Source organism: Rhinoderma darwinii, chromosome 5 (assembly GCF_050947455.1).
Source record: "Rhinoderma darwinii isolate aRhiDar2 chromosome 5, aRhiDar2.hap1, whole genome shotgun sequence".
NCBI classification, from domain to species: Eukaryota; Metazoa; Chordata; class Amphibia; order Anura; family Rhinodermatidae; genus Rhinoderma; species Rhinoderma darwinii.
The window spans coordinates 290,733,695-290,757,102 of NC_134691.1; the positions used below are offsets into that span (position 1 = coordinate 290,733,695).

Sequence of the window (23,408 nt, forward strand, 5' to 3'; positions counted from 1 at the left end):
AAAAATAGAATAAAAACTGATCAAAAAGCCGCATGCACCCCAAGAAAACTACAATGGATTCCTCAAGGGGTCTAGTTTCCAAATTGGGGTCACTTTTGGGGGGTTCCCAATGTTTTGGCACCACAAGACCTCTTCAAACCGGACATGGTGCCTAATAAAAAAGATGCTTCAAAATCCACTAGGTGCTCCTTTGCTTCGGAGGCCGATGCTTCCGTCCATTACCGCACTAGGGCCACATGTGGGATATTTCTCAAAACTGCAGAATCTGGGCAATACGTATTAAGTTGCGTTTCTCTGATAAATCCTTTTGTGTTATAAAAAAAATGGTATAAAGAGGATTTTCTGACAAAAAAAAAAATGTCAATTTCACCTCTACTTTGCTCTAAATTCCCGTGAAACACCTAAAGGGTTCATAAACTTTCTAAATGCTGTTGTGGATACTTTGAGGGGTCTAGTTTCTAAAATGGGGTGTTTGATAGGGGTTTCTAATATATGGGCCCCTCAAAGCAACTTCAGAACTGAACTGGAACCTAAAAAAATAAATAAATGAGGCAATACTTCGCTTCTTACATTATACTGATAATGAGCCGTGCCCACCCCGAGATGACCCCAGTTTTGACCGTTTGTATAAACGGAGACCCCTATTAGACCGTTCCAGTGCCCGGTTTTCCCAAGCATACACCCCTGAGAAGTGTATTTCTATTGATGAGTCCCTGGTACATTTTAAAGGGAGGGTTCAATTCCGCCAGTACCTGCCGGGTAAGAGGGCAAGGTATGGCGTGAAGATGTATAAGCTGTGAGAGTGCATCAGGGTATACCTACAGGTTTAGGATATATGAAAGAAAGGCCACCCCCAAACCAGACTGCATCCTGGACTACAATAGGTACATGGGAGGGATGGACTTGTAAGATCAAGCCCTGAAGCCCTACAGCGCCATGCGGTGTGGTATAAGAAGCTGGCCGGGCACATCATACAGATGGCATTGTACAATGCGTACATGCTACGTCGATGTGCAGGCCAGACGGGAACTTTCCTGGAATTTCAAGAGGTGATTATCAAGAACCTAATCTTTAGGGACCAAGAAGGGGGGGCACCCAGTACTTCTGGAAGCGAGCCCACACGCATCGTACCAGGGCAACACTTTCCAGGAGAAGTTCCCCAAACTGGCAAGAAGGGAAAAAGTCAAAAGAGGTGCAAAGTCTGCTATAAGAGGGGGTAAGGGAGGACACAATATATCAATGTGACACGTGTCCCGAATAACCAGAGCTCTGTATGAAAGTGTTTTAAAATTTATCATACATCCCTTGGTTTATAATTTACCCCAATTTTACTTACCCTGATGCACTCCACACAGCTTATCCCCCCTCGTCTTTCCCCTCTGGGCCCTGCTGTGTGTCCAGGCAGCTGATAACAGCCACATGTAGGGTATTGCCATATCCGGGAGAACCCACATTACAGTTTATGGGGTGTAGGTCTCCGGTCAAAATGCTCACTACACATGTAGATGAATGCCTTAAGGGTGTAGTTTTTAAAACGGGGTCACTTCTTGGGGGTTTCAACTGTTCTGGTACCTCAGGGGCTTCTGCATACATGACTTCGCACTAGAAAATCCCCAGTAGGCCAAATGGTGGTCCTTTCCTTCTGAGCCCTCCCATGGGCCCAAATGGCAGTTTATCACAACAAATGGGGTATTGCGGCCCTCAGAACAAATTGCGCAACAGAATGGGGTATTTTGTTTCTTGTGAAAATAAGAAATTTTCAGCCAAAACTACATATTATTTGAAAAAAATAATTTTGTTTTCATTCCCAGCCCAATTCAAATAAGTTCTGTGAAAAAACTATGGGGTCAAAATGGTCACAACACCCATAAATGAAGTCCTTGAGGGGTGTAGTTTCCAAAATGGGGTCATTTGTGGTTGGTTTCTATTGCTTTGATACCTCTGGGGCTCTGCAAATGCGACATGGCACCCGAAAACCAATCCAGCAAAATCTGGACTCCAAAGAACACACAGGGCTCCTTTCCTTCTGAGCCCTCCCATGGGCCCAAACGGCAGTTTATCACAACAAATGGGGTATTGCCGCACTCAGGACAAATTGGGCAACAGAATGGAGTATTTTATTTCTTGTGAAAATAAGAATTTTTGAGCTAAAATGACATATTATTGGAAAAAATATATATTTTTTTAATTCCCAGCCCAATTCAAATTAGTTCTGTGAAGAAACTATGGAGTCTAAATGGTCACATTACCCATAAATGAATTCCTTGAGGGGTGTAGTTTCCAAAATGGGGTCACTTCTGGTGGGTTTCCATTGCTTTGATACCTCTGGGGCTCTGCAAATGCGACATGGCACCCGAAAACCAAACCAGCAAAATCTGTACTCCAAAGAACACACAGCGCTCCTTCCCTTCTGAGGCCTCCCATGGGCCCAAACGGCAGTTTATTGCCACAAATGGGGTATTGATGCACTCAGGAGAAATTGGGCAACAAAATTGAGTATTTTGTTCCCTGTGAAAATAAGAAATTTTGGTAAAAAATTACATCTTATTGGAAAAAATGTCATTTTTTTAATGTCACAGCCCAATTGAAATAGGTGCTGTGAAAAAACTGTGTGGTCAAAATGCTAACAACAACCATAAATGAATTCCTTGAGGGGTGTAGTTTCCAAAATGGGGTCACTTTTGGTGGGTTTCCATTGCTTTGATACCTCTGAGGCTCTGCAAATGCGACATGGCACCCGAAAACCAATCCAACAAAATCTGGACTCCAACAAACATATAGCGCTACTTTCCTTCTGAGCCCTCCCATGGGCCCAAACGGCAGTTTATCACCACAAATGGGGTATTGCCACACTAAGGACAAATTGGGCAACAAAATGGGGTATTTTGTTCCTTGTGAAAATAAGAAATTTTGATCACAAATGACATTTTATTGGAAAAAATGACATTTTTTTCATTTCAGAGCCCAATTCAAATACGTGCTGTGAAAAAACTGTGCGGTCAAAATGGTAACAACAACCCTAAATGAATTCCTTGAGGGGTGTAGTTTCCAAAATGGGGTCACTATTGGGGGATTCCTACTGTTTTGACACCTCAACACCTCTTCAAACCTGGCATGCTGCCTAAAATATATTCTAATAAAAAAGAGGACTCAAAATCCACTAGGTGCTTCTTTGCTTCTAGGGCTTGTGTTTTAGTCCACGAGCGCAGTAGGGCCACATGTGGGACATTTCTAAAAACTGCAGAATCTGGACAATACATATTTAGTAGTGTTTCTCTGGTAAAACCTTCTGTGTTACAGAAAAAAAAATGAATAAAATTGAAATTCAGCAAGAAAAATGAAATTTGCAAATTTCACCTCCACTTTGCTTTAATTCCTGTGAAATGCCTGAAGGGTTAAAAAACTTTCTAACTGCTGTTTTGAATACTTTGAGGGGTCTAGTTTTTAAAATGGGGTGTTTTATCAGGGTTTCTAATACATAGGCCCCACAAAGCCACTTCAGAACTCAAGAGGTACCTTAAAAAAAAGGCTTTTGAAATTTTCTTAAAAATATGAGAAATTGCTGTTTATGTTCTAAGCCTTGTAACGTCCAAGAAAAATAAAAAAATGTTCAAAAAACGATGCCAATCTAAAGTAGACATATGGGAAATGTGAACTAGTAACTATTTTGGGTGGTATAACCGTCTGTTTTACAAGCAGATGCATTTAAATTCAGAAAAATTCAATTTTTTCAAAATTTTCTCTACATTTTGCAATTTTTCACCAATAAACACTGAATATATCGACCAAATTTTACCATGAACATGAAGCCCAATGTGTCACGAGAAAACAATCTCAGAATCGCTTGGGTAGGTTTAAGCATTCCGACGTTATTACCACATAAAGTGAAATATGTCAGATTTGAAAAATGGGCTCTGAGCCTTAAGGCCAAAACTAGGCTGCGTCCTTAAGGGGTTAAGGTGCCAGTTTAGGTTGGGTCTGTCGAATGCCCTGAAAGACCTGCTAGTTAGCTATCCCTCTTCTGACTCCCTAGACCAGGCTATGGCTTTAGCGGTACGACTTGACCGACGTCTCAGGGAACGACAACATGAACGTTTATGTGTTTTCTCCTCCGACTCCCCCATGATGCCTCCCGAAGTTCCGTTGCTTCGTTCCTCCAGGAAAGACTCAGAGATACCTATGCAACTCGGGGCCTCCGTGTCCTCCCAACAACGTAGAGAATTCCGCAGGAAGAATGGTCTCTGCTTCTACTGTGGGGATGACAAGCATCAAGTGAACAACTGTCCTAAGCGTAAGAATGCAGCCAGAGAACTTCCGCGCCTAAGTGATCATCGGGGAGGTCACTTGGGCGCACAAGTATTTCCAGTAAATAGGAAACGTACTAAGATCTTGCTTCCCTTTCAGGTCTCTTTTGGTGGTAGGTCTGCTACCGGCAGTGCCTTCGTGGATTCAGGGTCCTCTACTAATATTATGTCTGTGGAATTTGCTATGTCTCTTGCTATGCCTCTGATTGATTTGCCTAAACTTGTCCCGGTAGTGGGTATCGACTCCACTCCTCTTGCTAATGGTTATTTTACACAGCATACCCCTGTTTTTGAACTCCTTGTTGGCTCCATGCATTTGGAGCAATGCTCTGTACTGTGGATGCAGGGATTATCGTACGATTTGGTTCTAGGCCTTCCCTGGTTGCAGTTGCATAATCCCACGTTTGACTGGAATACTGGGGAGCTAACCAAATGGGGTAATGAATGTTGTACGTCATGTTTTTCTGTTAATTCTATTTCTCCCCCTGAGGAGGCGAATACGCTACCCGAGTTTGTTCAGGACTTCGCTGATGTTTTCTCTAGGGAGGCCTCCGAAGTGTTACCTCCTCATAGAGAATACGATTGCGCTATCGAATTGGTACCAGGAGCAAAGCTTCCTAAGGGTAGGATATTTAATCTTTCTTGTCCCGAACGTGAAGCCATGAGAGAGTATATCCAGGAATCCCTGGCCAAGGGTTACATTCGTCCCTCTTCTTCTCCGGTAGGTGCTGGCTTCTTCTTCGTGGGGAAGAAGGATGGTGGTCTTAGGCCATGCATTGACTACCGTAGCCTGAATAAGGTCACGGTAAGGAACCAGTATCCCCTTCCTTTGATTCCTGATCTCTTTAATCAGGTTCAGGGGGCCCAATGGTTCTCTAAATTGGATCTACGGGGGGCGTATAACCTTATTCGCATCAAAGAGGGGGATGAGTGGAAGACTGCGTTTAACACGCCCGAAGGCCATTTCGAATACCTCGTCATGCCCTTTGGGTTGTGTAATGCCCCTGCGGTCTTCCAGAATTTCATAAATGAGATTTTGAGAAATTACCTGGGGATATTTCTTGTAGTGTACCTTGATGACATACTGGTGTTTTCCAAGGACTGGTCCTCCCACATTGAGCATGTCAGGAAGGTGCTCCAGGTCCTTCGGGAAAACAAACTGTTTGCCAAAACCGAAAAATGTGTGTTTGGGGTACAGGAGATACCATTTTTGGGTCAAATCCTCACTCCTCATGAATTCCGCATGGACCCCGCCAAGGTTCAGGCTGTGGCGGAATGGGTCCAACCTGCCTCCCTGAAGGCGTTACAGTGTTTTTTGGGGTTCGCTAATTATTACAGGAGATTTATTGCTAACTTCTCGGTCATCGCTAAGCCTCTTACGGACCTCACTCGCAAAGGTGCTGATCTCCTCCACTGGCCTCCTGAGGCTGTCCAGGCTTTTGAGGTCCTTAAGAAGTGCTTTATATCGGCCCCGGTGCTGGTTCAGCCCAACCAAATGGAGCCATTTATCGTGGAAGTTGACGCATCTGAGGTGGGAGTAGGGGCTGTCTTGTCCCAGGGTACCAGGTCCCTCACCCATCTCCGCCCCTGTGCCTACTTCTCCAGGAAGTTTTCGCCAACTGAGAGTAACTATGATATTGGCAACCGCGAACTCTTAGCCATTAAATTGGCATTTGAAGAGTGGCGCCACTTCCTGGAGGGGGCTAGACACCAGGTAACGGTCCTTACCGACCACAAGAATCTGGTTTTCCTAGAATCTGCACGGAGGCTAAACCCGAGACAAGCTCGATGGGCGTTATTTTTTACCAGATTCAATTTTTTGGTTACCTATAGGGCTGGGTCTAAAAATATTAAGGCTGATGCACTGTCGCGTAGCTTCATGGCCAGCCCTCCTTCGGAGGAAGATCCTGCTTGTATTTTGCCTCCAGGTATAATCATTTCCTCGATCGATTCTGATTTAGTCTCTGAAATTGCTGCTGATCAAGGTTCAGCTCCCGGGAACCTTCCTGAGAACAAGCTGTTTGTTCCCCTGCAATTCCGGCTAAGGGTACTTAGAGAAAATCATGACTCCGCACTATCTGGTCATCCAGGCATCCTGGGTACCAAACACCTCATTACCAGAAATTATTGGTGGCCTGGGTTGCCTAAAGACGTTAAGGCCTACGTCGCCGCTTGTGAGGTTTGTGCTAGGTCCAAGACTCCCAGGTCCCGACCAGCGGGCTTACTGCGTTCGTTGCCCATTCCCCAGAGACCTTGGACACATATCTCCATGGATTTTATCACCGATTTGCCTCCATCCCAAGGCAAGTCGGTGGTGTGGGTGGTGGTAGACCGCTTCAGTAAGATGTGCCACTTTGTGCCCCTCAAGAAACTACCCAACGCCAAGACGTTGGCTACCTTGTTTGTCAAACACATCCTGCGTCTCCATGGGGTCCCTGTCAATATTGTTTCGGACAGAGGGGTACAATTTGTTTCATTGTTTTGGAGAGCCTTCTGTATGAAGTTGGGGATTGATCTGTCCTTCTCCTCTGCCTTCCATCCTGAAACCAATGGTCAAACGGAGAGGACTAATCAATCTCTAGAACAATACTTAAGGTGTTTTGTCTCTGACTGTCAATATGATTGGGTCTCATTCATTCCCCTCGCCGAATTTTCCCTTAATAACCGGGTCAGTAACTCGTCAGGGGTCTCTCCCTTTTTCTGTAATTTTGGGTTTAATCCACGGTTCTCCTCCGTTTCACCTGATAGTTCCAACAATCCCGAGGTAGAGGTCGTTCATCGGGAACTGTGCACAGTCTGGGCCCAGGTTCAGAAGAACCTAGAGGCGTCCCAGAGCGTACAAAAAACTCAGGCTGATAGAAAACGTTCTGCTAACCCCCTGTTTATGGTCGGGGATCTGGTGTGGTTGTCGTCTAGGAACTTGCGTCTCAAGGTTCCGTCCAAGAAATTTGCTCCCCGGTTTATTGGGCCGTATAAGGTCATTGAGGTCCTCAATCCTGTCTCCTTCCGGCTGGAGTTACCCCCGTCTTTTCGTATACACGACGTGTTTCATGCCTCCCTCCTTAAACGCTGCTCCCCGTCCTTGGCTCCCTCGAGGAGACCTCCTGTTCCCGTCCTCACCCCTGAGGGGGTGGAATTCGAGGTGGCCAGGATTGTGGACAGCAAGATGGTCCAAGGCTCCCTCCAGTACCTGGTCCATTGGAGAGGTTACGGGCCCGAGGAGAGGACTTGGGTACCCGCCCGGGATGTTCACGCTGGGGTATTGGTCAGGAGGTTCCACCTGCGTTTCCCCAGTAAGCCAGGTCCACTTAGAAAGGGTCCGGTGGCCCCTCATAAAGGGGGGGGTACTGTAAAGGATCTGCCAGGCACAGCTTCGGGGTTAACTCCCTTAATTAATCAGTCAGCACCTGAATCTACATCCCTGAGACTGACTCCAGCTTCCACCACTCAGGCTGGCAGGCTTAGGAGTGGGAGAGCCTATCGCAGCCTGGCCAGACTCAGCTAGCTCCCGCCCTCTGTCTATTTATACCTGCATTTCCTATTCCTCCTTGCTTGTTATTCTTTTTCGTGTGGTTTCCTGGCCCAGCTACAGCTCCTTCTATTTTGTTCCTGCTCCATACAGACCCTGGCTTACTGACTACTCTTCTGCTCTTCGTTTGGTACCTCGCACACTCCTGGCTTGACTCGGCTCGTTCACCACTCTGGTTACTCACGGTGTTGCCGTGGGCAACTGCCCAGTTCCCTTGCTTGTATTCCCTTGTATGTTTGTCGTGCACTTACTGAGTGCAGGGACCGCCGCCCAGTTGTACCCCGTCGCCTAGGGCGGGTCGTTGCAAGTAGGCAGGGACAGAGTGGCGGGTAGATTAGGGCTCACTTGTCCGTTTCCCTACCCCCCGGTCATTACAATGGAGTTCACAAGCGGCAGACCTCACTCCACGGTATCCATATGCCCTAACAGGGCATTTGGACAGGATGTGTCTTCATGAGACAACCCTTATAAAGTTTAACTTTACTTGCAAAGTCACTTTTCTGTAATCTAATATAATAAAATACCCTGCTGCTCTGCAGATTCTACGCCAATCCTATCTCCTAGAGATATTTTGATGTCTCCTTCCCCCAACTGTCAGTGATTTCCTGCATTCATGAGTATATTATTTCTATGAATATAGAAAACATAATGAATGGAATTTATCAACCCTTCTACGCCAGCTGTCGGGCGTAGGAAAGTCGCAAAAGGCCAGAAATATGCAATTTGCGTTGAAAATTATAACTTTGGGTATTTTATGCCGCCCATTGCTACTTTTGGAAAAGAGATGTGGCCTACCAAAATTGGCAAGGGCCACCATTGCCTAACAAATTTATTGTAATTTATGCAGTAAATTATAACAGAAATCGACACCATCTCCTAGTTAATGTTTATGTCACCTGTGGGGTGTAGCAGGGTAAAGGCCCATGCTCTCCCAGGATCAGACTGCCCAAACTTACCCATCCTTATCAGACATTTCATTAAAAAAAATATATACTTAACTTAGCATAATGTCGGGTACTGTTGCCGGGCAGAATCAGAACGTTGTATGTGCTGCAGCATGCTGAGGGAACCTGAGGGGACCTGGTGGGAAGTAAAGGAGCTGTGAGTATACTTATTTCTTATTTTATGTTTGAGGGGGAGAACTGGATGGCACCACGCCCGGCCGAAAGATGCGACACATTTATTAAAAGGCGTACCTTACTCCAAAGAATTGATTATTAAGATTGCTGTGTGAAACGCCCGTCTTAATAAATCTCCCCCAAAGGCTTCATGGATAAAAATCTTTTAATAAAAAATAAAAGCTATAATCTTGCCAATAGCAATGGTTAACTGTGGCACAGAAGGACAGATTAGAAAAGTGGTCATGTAAAAGCGATTTCATGTATGTGTCATAGGGCTAGGAGTTGTACTACTGCCAAAACCTCAGTGACTAAGCGAAGTTACAAACAATCCTCCAATCTGACCGATTCTATGGTAATCTTTGGTTTGGAGCCCATTTTCCTAGTTCAGAATGCCATAATATGATATTTTATAATATGACTAAACTGAGCTATGTTGTGATGAGAAAAATGTGCAATATGTCTTCTATTTCTATTATTTATCAGGTAATCCATACAGGCATGAGATGGTCACCATTACTTCTGATGCTCAAAAGTTGCCACTGACATGGCCAGGACAGCAAGGATACTATCATGTACGTACTAATGCACATCCTATCTAATCTATCATACTTGAATACCAGTGCAAACAAAAAATAGCGACCAATTAGATCTTATCGGTCATTTTCTAGTGTCATTTTATACCGTGGAGCAGTGATCTGATTGGCCTGCTCTGCTTTGTCTGCACTTGTTTTCCACAGATGAGGCCCTCTTTGTTTTCCATTGTTCCTGACATGCCCTGTCACACAATGACAGAGACAGTTAAGAATGTTTCAGGTGACTTTTACCACATTTATCAAAATGATTAAAAAAAATTACACTGGTAAAGCAGCACCGCAGTAATTTTTTTAACCTTGGCCCCCATACACCCAGCAAAAGATAGAGCAGGTAATATTCTTACTGGCGCTTTATCGCCAAACTATCCTCTCCGTTACAGGCAACCTTTACGTCACGTGACTCACACTGTGACTGTCCGAATTCTACAGCTACTGCTGTGTGGACCCGAACTTTCACTATGCATTCCTATGGCACTCACATTACCGGTCCACACAGCAAACACTGTTGGATTCGAACAGTCACAATGTGAGTCACGTGATATAGAGGCGGCCCTGGAGTGGAGAAGATAGTTCAGCAATTAAGCGCCCGGTAAGAGGATTACCTGTCCTACTTTACTTTCCAAATGGGGGCCAAGGTAAATAAAAATTACCAGTCCGCTCCTTTAATGTTGGCAGTTAAGAAATTTTTTACTTTTGTCTTGCAGGGGTGTGATGGGGACATAGGAGGGAATTTATTCATTCATACACCAGTCTTAGGCCTTATTTACACGAGCGTGTTAAACAACGGCCATCACACGGACCTATATAATTCAATGTGGCCGTTCACACGGCCGTTGTTTCAACGGACCGTGTGAAGGGTCTGTAAGAAAATAGGACATGTCCTATTTTTTCATGCTTCACGCATCTCTCCATAGACTCTAGTCTATGGGGGATGCGTGATATCGCATCCCTTAGCGCACTGCAATTTTTCACGTCTGAGATGCGCAACACCCGTGTGAATCCGGCTTTAATACCAGGAAAAGACGGAGTAATAGCTCCACTGGCTCCCTCATCCTTCTAGTGCCGCACATACTAGGAGTTGACGTCAGGACCTTATATGTGACCCAGCTCTTCAACGTTATCAGTGCTATGGCGCATACAACCACCTCCTGAAGCTGTCCGGCGTTAGCTCCTTCTGTAAATGGCACTGGATTGATGGGGGAGTCGGAAGGGATAAGAGGAGCAGAGAAGTGTGTAATTTAGTTTTTTACTTTCCAATGGGGGGTGGGGGTAGTCTGATCGGGGGGGGGCAAGGTAGGGGCCCAACACGGGCCTCTACTTTGCTACACTGCATAGAGTGAAATCTACGGCAGCTAGGAGCTGTCGTAGATTTCCACTATAATTTACGCCAGTTTCTTGGCGTAATGTATAAAAAATTTGACGGGCCTCAGTGGCCACGCCACCTTTCACCTAGGCTGCGCTCCCTTCCCACAAAAGTAGTGAGAGTGGCATAAAAAGGCCAAAAGTTTAAATTTGCACTGCAAATTGCGACTTTTTTGCCCTTTTGTGACTTTACATTCATATTTTCAATCTCTAAACACAGAATTTTGTCTAACAAAAGTGGAGCAAGTACACGTCAGCGTGGACAGTATCACACCACATGTACACTGCACGGAGGCATATGGAGTCCCTGCGGCCTTGGAACTCTGTTGTACAGAGGTGCAGTATGGCCCCATTGAAGTCTATGAGTACCATATTACAGCCTCATACAACTCAGAGGTTGTATGTATCTGTAATACGCTTGTGTGCCCATGGTCTTAGCAGCAAATATATTATATGACGGCATTGACAAACCAGTCGCAAGTGTATACAAAAACAAATACAGACAAAAGAGTTGCTCACGCATCACACAATAACTGTTGTTAAAGGGAATGTGTCGCTAGAAATTATTATATTTTTTTTTAGTTAAACTGTTAAATGATTACACATTGTATTTTATTAATTTTTTCACAAGTCAGGAAATATTATAAATTAGATTCTAATTTATAACATTTCCATGTGCTGGTCACTAGTGGGAGCAATTCCCAAAATTGCAGCATTGGCATGTGGTAAAGCATGCCAGGAGAAAGGAGGGGGTTGAATGTTCAAACCTCCTACACTGTGTGCCGCCATTTTTTGAGTGAATGCACAGTGTAGGAGGATTAGATACAGTGGTAATCACACAGTATAACACGAACATACACACAAATCACATAGACAAACATAACTTACCTGCTCCTGCCGCCGTCGCTGCCGCTGGCTCCGCTCCCTGTCCTTGCTTCTGAACATATGGACGGAAGCCGCGACCAGAAGTAGTCATCTTACTGTCCGGCCGCGGCTTCCGGTCCACATGAAAATGGCGCCGGATGTCGCTCTGCCGAAAACCTTCTTTTTGGACTGTGTGGGAGCGGCGCATGCGTCGTTCCCACACAGACGGCATACACTATAGTGAATGGAACGGCTCCCGTTCGCATTCTCTATGGGGATGTATGTGCCGTATTCCATCTCTGTATGTGTCGTTAATCGACACATACAGAGATGGAAAAAAAAATTACAGCCCCCATAGAGAAGTAAAAAAAAGAAAAAAGTACAACACAAAAACACAAATAAATACAATTTATTTTAATGACATAATAAAAGCAATAACATATAAAAAAAAATATTTTTCGTGACACCTTCCCTTTAATCTGATAACTATCGTTTCTAGTAATTTTATACATGGGTTGTATGTCAGAAGCCATTTGACCTTTCTCTACTTATATTAGTATATAGGGCAGAACATGTCTAGCTGTGTCATGTAGGATTGACTTTAGCTACAAAGTACATGCAGCTGATAATAAGGCCCAGGCGTAGTATAATTACAAAGTTTCTCCTTCCTTCCTGATTTCTGTTACTATGGAGATCACACGTTAGCTGTAGATTTTATGGTAATGGTGTCAAGTCTCTTCATAGCTTAAACCAGTATAGTGGATTACAGCAACATTCTTGAGTTTCACTGATTCTCAGCACAATAAATTGGGCCTGGTAAATCATACATGTTTGCTCTTTTAATTGCCTAGGGTACATTCAGGGAGGGTAGAAGCAGGAGATTTAGTCACTGGGTGATAATGCCTGAGATAAAGGATCCTGGCCATTGCCTTAAAAGTTATCTGCACACAAACAACTCCCCATATTGGAGATGGGAAAGTGTGACGATGAACAACAAATCAGACAAAATGCTGCCTGCAGGCAGGGAATGACAGCCGTCTAAGGCATCATTCTCATTTTACCTCCTGGATAGTGAACTGCTCTATACACTCTGAGGGTCCACGAAAATTGTAGTTATTACATGAATACATTTGTAAGGAATAATAGAATTATATAATTACATGAAATAATGAAGAAATGTTTTCTGGACAAAGTTTAAAGGGGTTTTCCCATTAAACACATTTATGACATATCCACAGGCTATGTCATACATGTCAGATAGATGCGGGTTCCAACCCTGGGACGCGCACCTATCTCCACAACGAGGCCCCCTAAACCCCGTTCTGCTTCTCTGTGTTTCGGCTGATTGTGGTGAATTCCAACCATGAAAAAGGTTATATGGTCGCGAGTTACGTAAACAGCGTAGCTTGCTAAGATATGCTGTTTTCGTAAGTCCCAAAAACGGAATCATAGTTACGGAAACAGCGTAGCTCACATACTACGCTGCTTCCGTAACTGCCATTCACTACTATGGGAGTTCCGGAAACAGCGTAGCTCAGCGAGTTAGGCTATTTATGTAACTCCCGACCATATAACCAGGAAGTGGCCGGGAGTCAGCGAGATGAGACAAAGCTAGAACGAGGTTTAGGAAGCCCCGTTCTAGAGATAGGTGCAGGTCCCAGAGATGGGACCCGCATCTATCTGACATTTATGACATATCCTGTGGATATGTCATAAATGTCTCTCATGGGAAAACAGCCAAAATCGCCTCCCATTGCACATACATAACATAATTAGTATCGCTGCTAGTAAAATATCACATTATTTAACCCGCTGGGTGAATGGCATAGGAATTTTTTTTTTTACAATGCAAGCATTGCTTTTGTTTTGGTCACCTTGCTTCCCCAAACAAATGTGATCAAGAAGTCTTATGTACCTCAAAACGGCACCATTAAAAGACTACAGCTCGCTCCGCAAAAAACAGGCCCTCACACCATTCCATCAACGTAAATATAAAAAAAGATATGGCTCTTAGAATATGGGGACACAAAACTATTTTTTGTTAAGGGCCTGTTCACATCACCGTTGCCCTTCTGTTGAGGGGGTTCCGTCGGTGATTTGAACACAGCCTAACAAATAGTTTTTTTCTTTGTAAAAGTATTACATCATAAAAAAACTATAGAAATTTGGTATCGCCATAATAGTTTTGACCCGCAGAACAAAGCAGTTTTTGAAGCACAGTGATTGACGTAAAAAGCTGTATCTGTAATGCCCATTGCCACGGACCATCGGGATTACTCACCCCCCCCCCCTCTGACTGCCGCAGCCATGGATCCGAGAGTGCTGGCCCACATCTCCACCTCAGGAGACGTCAGCACTCACTTCCTCCGCGTTGTTGTGTCCCATAGGGTGCGCACGCACGCTCATGCCCAGCCTTAAAGGGCCAGCACGCACACATGAAGAAAATCATTAATTAGCCCATATTCACCCTGGACTATAAGAGGGGCCATGCCCCTTCCTTCATTGCCTGAGCATTGTTGTGTGAACCTGTGTTAGTCTTGCAAATGGTCCCTTAGTGTTTTCCAGTTCCCAGTGTTCCCATTCCTACTACCTGTATCCTGTATCCCATGCTACCTTGTTCCTGTGCCTTAGAGAGTTGGAGTCGTGTTGTGCCACTGATCACGTCTGCTGTGTTACACTACGCCAGGTGTCTGCTGCCAAGGTCCCATCCGAGCCTAACCATCGCTACTGTCTGAACTATCACATGTACCCTTACTCGGACTATAGACATTGACTTGGTACACTGTTTGGCCAGCTGCTATCCCGCAACGGCGGTACGGCCCAGTGGGAACACATACCCACGCACAGTGACAGTATCATTCTCTCTCAGCCGAATACGTCAGTTCCACTTAACTGACGGTTCGGCTAAGAGTAAGACCTGTGTGTGTCTGACACACACGGTACACCGAATATTAATCACATTTAACTTCATCAACTAAAATGTGAACGATATTAGCTGGATCCTGTTTGTCAAAGACACATAGGACTCACTCTCAGCCGAGCTGTCAGTTTAGCTGGACTGACAGATTCGGCTGAGGGAGTGCGATAAAGCTTCTATGTATATAGCATACAGAGAAGCTATATCGTAAAAAGTAAAAGAAAAAAAATAATAAAAGTCAACTAAAAACACAAAAAACATTGATTTAGTAATTAAAAAAAATACATTCAAAAGTGTACATAGCCTTTAATGTCCCTTCTCACCTGTTGAGCCAATATACATTAATGTATGCAAACCCCATTAATCACTTTTCACAACTGAAATAAACTCCATATAATTAATCTTTTTTAGCTTCCAAAATCCCATCATGAAAACGTCCAGATCTACTATCCAATTCCTCCCAAGAGTGTGGCTCCCAATGCACAACAAAAGTCATATGAAGAAAGACTCTCTGAGAGGTCAATGCATTTACAAAGAAATCTGATGAGATCTCAATGGTTAACATCATATAATCGTAGCTTCACAGGTAAGTAAAGTGTTCGTACAATGATGAATTGGTTTCTGTAGATGCCAAATTAAAGGGGTTATCTGCTTTTGGCAATCCTTTTTATTATAAAATGATCACAGGGAGTCCTGCTGCTAGCACCCAAAGTGATAAACTATAATCTGCAAAGAATCCATTTGGCAAGTGTTCCATTTTTTTCATATACATGTTTCAGAAGTTTAATTTTTTTTGTAACAATAAAAGCATTTGCTAAATAAATGGGATCCTGTACATTGAAGATATGTTGGTGTAGTGCCGACGCACTCGTCCCAGTTCTTAAAGGGCCAGCGTGCACAAGGTATATTGCACACAGTCTATGCCAGCATATCCTGGACTACTTAAAGAGGCCCTATCACCACATTATAAGTGCCCTATCTCCTACATAAGGAGATCGGCGCTATAATGTAAGTGACAGCAGTGCTTTTTATTTAAAAAAACTATCTATTTTCACCACTTTATTAGCGATTTTAGATTTATGCTAATGAGATTCTCAATGGACAACTGGGCGTGTTTTACTATTGACCAAGTGGGCGTTGTACAGAGGAGTGTATGACGCTGACCAATCAGCGTCATATACTTCTCTCCATTCATTTAATCAGCGCATAGGGATCCTTTTAGATCATTATGTGCTGTCTTACACTAACACATTAACGATACTGAAGTGTTTAGAAAGTGAATAGACATTCCACGGGATGTCTATTCACAATCCCTGCACTTCGTTACTGTTTCTGTGGTAGTTACAGTAGAGCCAGCGTAATCTCATTGTAACCTGTCATTTACAGCGTGATCTCGCGAGATTACGCTTGCTCTGCTGTAACTACCACAGAAACAGTAACGAAGTGCAGGGATTGTGAATAGACATCCCGTGGAATGTCTATTCACTGTCTAAACACTTCAGTATCGTTAATGTGTTAATATAAGACAGCACATACTGATCTAAAAGGATCCCTATGCGCTGACTAAATGAATGGAGAGAAGTGTATGACGCTGATTGGTCACTGATTGGTCAGCGTCATACACTCCTATGCACAACGCCCACTTGGTCAATAGTAAAACACGCCCAGTTGTCCATTGAGAAACTCATTAGCATAAATATAAGATCGCTAATAAAGTGGTGAAAATAGGTTTTTTAAATAAAAAGCACTCCCGTCACCTACATTATAGCGCCGATCTCCTTATGTAGGATAGGGCACTTATAATGTAGTGACAGAGCCTCTTTAAGGAACTCTACCCACTTCCTCAGTGCCTGAGCAATGTTGTTTCTAACCCAGTGTTAGTCTGCGAAGGTTCAGTATCCTGTTCCCTGAAACCTGTATCCGTGACTATCATAAGTCTAATGTCCGTGACCAGTCCTGTATCTGTGACCAGTCCTGTATCCTTGACCAGTCCTGTATGCTGAGTCCAGTGTCTGTGACTAGTCCTGTGTCCGTGTCCAGTTCTGTATCCTGAGTCCTGTGTCCGTGACCAGTCCAGCACAAGCCAGCCTCCAGTAATTACCCCCTTCCTGACATATATCATTTCCGATCATGGACTCCAGATGGATCCAGAAAAAGTAGTCTATCCTAGATTGGCCTCATCCCTAAGGTCTCTGTGCTATACAGAGTTACCTAGGAATTGAACATTTCTATCGTCAGGTTATCTCTAATTTCTAATCACTGACTACTCCTATCTTTGCCCTCACCAAAAAAAGGTGCACGCAAAATGTTAGACCCCTGAAAAGAATCTGCATTCATTAAAGAGGCTCTGTCACCAGATTTTGCAACCCCTATCTCCTATTGCAGCAGATCGGCGCTGCAATGTAGATAAGAGCAATGTTTTTTGTTTTTTTTTAAAACGAGCATTTTTGGCCAAGTTATGACCATTTTTATATTTATGCAAATGAGGCTTTCTAAAGTACAACTGGGCGTGTTTAACGTTAAAGTACAAGTGGGCGTGTATTGTGTATGTACATCTGGGCGTTTTTACTTGTTTTACTAGCTGGGCGTTGTGAATAAAAGTGTATGATGCTGACGAATCAGCATCATCCACTTCTCTTCGTTACCACCCAGCTTCTGGCAGTGCACAGACACACAGCGTGTTCTCGAGAGATCACGCTGTGACGTCACTTCCTGCCCCAGGTCCTGCATCGTGTCGGACGAGCGAGGACACATCGGCACCAGAAGCTACAGTTGATTCTGCAGCAGCGCCGGTCAGATTATGCAGGAGACAGGGCATTTATAATCTGGTGACAGAGCCTCTTTAAAGAACTCTGCCCACTACCTCAGTGCCTGAGCAATTTTGTTTCTAACCCAGTGTCATTATGACACTCCGTTTGGATGTTTTCATTCATAGTTTTACAGCTGTTGCGCGAATCACGCGCGTCCCACGGAAGTGCTTCCGTGTTGTGCGCGTGATTTTCACGCACCCATTGACTTCAATGGGTGCGTGATGCGCGAAATACGCACAAAGAACGGACATATCGTGAGTTTTTCGCAACTGTCTGCACGGCCCCATAGACTAATATAGGTCCGTGCGACGCGCGTGAAAATCACACGCGTTGCACGGACGTATATCCCGTTTGTCTGAATAAGCCCTCAGTCTGTAAAGGTTCAGTATCCTATTCCCTGAAACCTGTGTCCGTGACTATCCGGAGTCCAGTGTCCGTGGCCAGTCCAATGTCCATGACCAGTCCTGTATCCTGAGTCCAGTGCCCATGACCAGTCCTGTATCCTGAGTCCAGTGTCCGTGACCTGTCCTGTATCCTGAGTCCAGTGTCCGTGACCAGTCCTGGATCCTGAGTCCAGTGTCCGTGACCAATCCGGTATCCTGAGTCCAGTGTCCGTGACCAGTTCTGTATCCACGTCCAGTCGTGTATCCTGAGTCCAGTGTCCGTGACCAGTCCAGCAGAAGCCAGCTTCCAGTAATCCAGCACAAGCCAGCTTCCAGTTATCCAGCACAAGCTTGCTTCCAGTACTCTGGCACCAATCTGCTTCCAGTAATCCAGCACAAACCTGCTTCCAGTAATCCAGAACGATCCAGCTTCGAGTAATCCAGCTTCCAGTAATCCTGCACAAGCCAGCTTCCAAAAACAAGCAGTAAGCCGCCATACTGACGACAGCGCCTAACAACAGGATACACCAACGCCTGACGAAGGTCTTCTGACCGAAACGTTGCACGCACTAAGCCCCTGGCATCGAATACAATAAAACTAAAGAATTTAAAACCCACATTTTGTGTGCCGAATACTTCTTCAAATACGATTGGGTTGGGACCCTATTCGTGCACCTTCTTTGGTCTAGTGCATTCTGAACCAATATCTACAAGCCAGCTTCCAGTTATACAGCACAAGATTGCTTCCAGTAATCCGGCACCAGCCTGCTTCCAGAAATCCGGCACCAGCCTGCTTCCAGTAATCCGGCACAAGCCTGCTCCCAGCTATCCAGCACAAGCCTGCTCCCAGCTATCCAGCACAAGCCTGCTCCCAGCTATCTAGCACAAGCCTGCTCTCAGCTATCCAGCACAAATCTGCTCCCAGTAATCCGGCACCAGCCTGCTTCCAGTAATCTGGCACCAGCTTGCCATCAAGGTACTATCTATCAGTGACTGTTGAATTCCTGTCTGGATAGCAGCTACTCTGTTACGGCAGACTAGCCCAGTGGGTCCACATCCCCAGTGGTCGTGACAGTTGGTAACACAGGCGTTTTTTAAAAGTGTTGTTCAGACCAAGGAGTTTGATAGATGTATCATTTGTGTTGTGGTAAAAAGGTTGCCCCATCAGATGGTAATCAGCTGATTGATGTAGGTCAAGAAGCTGAAGCAGTGTAAAATGCAGGTGACCATGTAATACATAGCTGTGCCTAGTCTACAAGAGCATTAGCCGCTGTTGCTATAAATATAACAGCGCATATGGGGTTATCCTCCTGGCACTAGTTCTTTAACCAAAATTCAGTGGGGGGGGGGGGGGTCCATAAAAGCAGCTTTAGCAACATTTTCAGAGAACTATTATTTTTTTTTAAAGCCAGAAACCACAACTTTGACTAAAGATTGACAAAAATACATATTGAATGGTGTAATGGTGCTTTCTACCACCTATTACCGGTATGTGTGAACATACCCCAATACTTCCAGTGTACAATGTTTACACAGACACAGCATAAACTTATTGCCAATGATGTCACAAAAGAAAATAACTACAATCTCACCCTGCATTAATTATCATTACCATTCTTTCTGTTTACCTATTACTGTGTATGTTGAACAAATATCTCTTAACCATTAGGTAATGGTGAAATGAACCCACTACAACTTGATGATTTTCACGAGAATGTCATTGGCAACATAACTGGTAGAGCAGAGGGAAATACAGACATGGTAAGCTATACTCACATTCACAGCACACCTTATCTTCTCAGAGCAAAGCAATTCTGTCGTAAAATTGTGTTTGACCTTAATAACTCAATCTCAGTGTTATCAACAGACACCATGATAGAAAATGTTTTTGCCACATAGTTGTTCGTAGCTATTAAAGTAGTTATATGGTTGTCTTGGATTTTATTGACTCGGGGTAGTGATCAAAATCCAAGACAACCATAAAAACGCTTCAAAAGTTATGGATATCTTTGGGGCAAAAATATATATTTTTTTATTTTATCACATGTATTTTAAGCTAAAATTATTTCTGTAATAGGTTTTTATTAAAAATGTTGAACCTTTTTCGTTCTGCATCCTCCATGTATTCCAATACATAGCAGGCTACAGAATTCCATTCACTGTGAAATCCATCAGTCGCTCAATCTCCATAACGCTGATCTAAGATGAATTACGATCAAATTAAAGTTAACCAACTTTTATTTGATCTTTATTTGATCCTAATTCAGTTTACATCCACGTTCAGGAGATTAAAAAAAGAGCAGCTGGAGATCAAGTCGCCAGACAGAGCTCTCTTTTTAGTTCTATGGGAGCTATGGAAACAGCCGAACAAGCAAGCTAGTTTTTTTTTCCGTAACTCCTATATAATTGAATGGAGTCTCCACTTGGATGCCAAGGGTTGGGGGTTGGGGGAAGCCTGTTCTCCACATAAGTGCGGGTCCCAACTCTCGATATACCATAAATGTGGATATGCCATAAATGTGTGAGTACATCTTTAAAGTACTTCTTTCATTGTATCTTGCACTGGCACAAGCTTGGGACTTTTTCAAAACACTAAAAAAAATGAAAGCTCTTACCTTAGTTATCATTAGCAGGATTATCAGTAGCACAAAGCCCTGACCACTGCCGCCACAGCATAGATTCAAACAGACATGTTGAAGCATAGAGAGAAGTATGGAAGGAAAAAGGTTGTCTTTCAGTGATTGGTTACCAGGGAGCACTGACAAGTTAGAGGTTGGAGAAGCCAGGAGTGCTTACCCAAAGACAGACTTTTGTAGACTCTGTATTCTGCCACATAATATCTCTGTGAGTGCTAATATGGCTGACAGGAAGTAGTCTGCATCTAAAATGGTGCAAAGTTTTCATGTTAAAAATACATATTGCTTAAAAATATGCTTAAAAAAACAAAAAATTCGTAATTTCTTGTTTGATTTTCATTTCAGAAGCCAACATTTTTATCTACTGTTCTTCATGCACGACCACTTGAAGGACGGATGGCACGTCTACGAGATGATAGACGTTTCAATGGGAAGGAGAATGGATGGAATGACCTAGAAAGTGAAATCGTAGACTATGCAGATAAAAAATGTGTGACAGACTCACAGTCATCATGCAACCATAATGTAAATTCTGACGGCTCTACAGAAAAGAAAAATTCTTATCAATTGCATTTAAAGGGGCAACATAAGGAAGGGGATGGTCACAAAATTACTGATACCGAACAGTCAGAGGCTTTATACAGAAGACAGCTGACACCTTTTCTAACACCCTGTGTTTTAGAACCCAAGTCCGTTTACAATGACAAATATCAAACCATAGGACAGGATCTATACCTGGGCTTTAAAAGTCCTTATACTCTTAGTAAACATTTAAAACAAAATGATTATACTTTACAAACACAGGGTACAACAAATAACCATGGAAAAACATTACTACGTCCATCTCTCCAAGATCTTCAGGAATCTTTCTCTAGGTCTGAAGCACATAAAGATTTCCACAAGCTGTTTGCAGAAAAAGAAAAAGATCTGAGAGAAAATTACAGTTCTGGAAAAAGGTACAAGTTTTATGGTTTGCATTCTTTCTATTTCCACAATTAATTTCCAGACATGATAAAGGGGTTTTCTGGGACTTAAACATTGATGGTTTATACTTAGGAGCCCCACCGATCAGCAGAATGAAAGAGCTGCAGCGCTCTGAGAGCGCTACCTCCCCTTCGTTGTTTAGACAGGCACAACGGCTCGTCTGAAGAGGTGGCTGTGCCTGGTACTACAGCTTAGTCCCATTCACATGTATAGGACTACAGTACTAGTCACAACTACACTCTGTGTAAACAATGAATGCTGATCTGCAGGGATTACAGGGCTCCAACCCCACTGATCAATCATTAATGGCCTTTCGTAAGGAAAACCCTTTTACAGTATATGTCCATCTTTGAGCATCGGCTTACATATATACATGTACAGTGAATAGATATACAAAGAAAATCCATAGAAGGTTGCATAACTTTATCTTGTACTGATTCTGAGTTACAGCCTATATTATAGTCCAGAGTCACATTTATAATTCTGCTGGCTACAGAGCTGAATTTTCCCAGCATTCCTTGCTGCCTCAATGTCTGTACAAAGCTTGCTCTGATAAATTGAATTCTGGGATGTGTAGTTTTCATACCAGGCACTGTGAAGTACAGTAAGAAAAGCCAAATTTCCCACTGCATTTTAAAAGCTCAAAAAAGTTGTCAAGGATGGGTCTGACGACAAAGTACTTGACTGTTTCCAATAACGACCAACAGAACTGTCAATACAAGTATGTGCTCTTATCCATGCAGTAACTTAGGAATATAATATATTTTTATATAAACTATAAAATGGTGCTTAAAAGGTGGACATATCCTTTATTAAAAGTCTGGAATGGACACTTTCAACATTTTTAACCAATGCCTTGTTGAAATTCTGACAAAAAGGTTCACTCTCGAGGCCTATACTTGATAAAAAAAAGATACAGAAAATGGATGTCAACAGACAAACTTCAGTGACGTTATCTAATAGACAGCTTAGCACTTTCCATGGCTTTAAAAATACTAAGTGCAGTTGCACACAACCGAGTAGCACTCGGCCGTTTTTCACGCCATCCGAGTGGCACCTGATAGTTTTCACAGACCTATTTACTTTAGCGGGTGAATTGGGTCCATGAAAACGGACCCGACTTTCCGATCCGTAGGACATGTCCTATCTTTCCAAGGATCGCGGATGGGACCCGGCCGGCGCACTCTGTCATGTGCATGAAGCATAAGGAAACATAAAATCATGTCATCAGATCATCTGTTTGTATAAATTCTGAATAAGTTGTAGAATCAATTGTGTTACTGCCACATCTATGACCATGACCCTCAAACCTCCTGTCCAATACTGTATCCACAATTTACATCATATTGCTACCCAGACAAGTCACAGTACTATTGATAAAGTCCGAACCATAAGAAAATTCTAGTAGTTAATTTTCACTGATTTATATCCTACTATCACATTTCATGTTCAATATAAATGCTATGGAAGTTGCTTTAATAAATAAAACACATTCTGGATTTTCTGCTACTTGCAATTATTTGGACTGTTGCTTATTTTCCCATTTAACAACTACAAGTATTAAAAGTATTGTATTTTCCACATGATAGTTCACCTCTTGTCTAGATTTGGTGTGACGTGATGATGTAAACTATTGTAATGTTCCACAAACTGCAGCTGTATTTCAGGTTTTACAGAAAATGTATGATTTGTTAAGGCATGTTGACTCAACATTAACTTTTCTGTCCACCGTATAGCTATAAGTAACATTTATGCCATTAAATGCTACTGAATACATACCAAAACTATTCAATGTACTGTTCAAAATCAACTAGTTTCTTACATTTGTCTAGTGCTTGAATTTTTAAAAGAGACATTTGCTGTTATGATATGAACAGTGAAGATACACAAAGGGGGCAACATATG

The 23,408-nt window shown here is 43.2% G+C and overlaps 1 protein-coding gene across 1 annotated transcript in view; it reads left to right on the forward strand.

Annotated features, from left to right (window-relative positions):
- SPMIP4 (sperm microtubule inner protein 4) overlaps positions 1-22,023 on the forward strand; it is a 56,393-nt gene extending 34,370 nt beyond the window's left edge. Inside the window, exons 6-9 of the mRNA XM_075828653.1 lie at positions 9,438-9,526; positions 15,102-15,276; positions 19,553-19,644; positions 20,865-22,023. Of these exons, the coding sequence (XP_075684768.1) occupies positions 9,438-9,526; positions 15,102-15,276; positions 19,553-19,644; positions 20,865-21,518 (1,010 nt within the window). The 3' untranslated portion in view covers positions 21,519-22,023. The remainder of the gene's footprint in view (positions 1-9,437; positions 9,527-15,101; positions 15,277-19,552; positions 19,645-20,864) is intronic.
- The last annotated feature ends 1,385 nt before the right edge of the window (positions 22,024-23,408 follow it).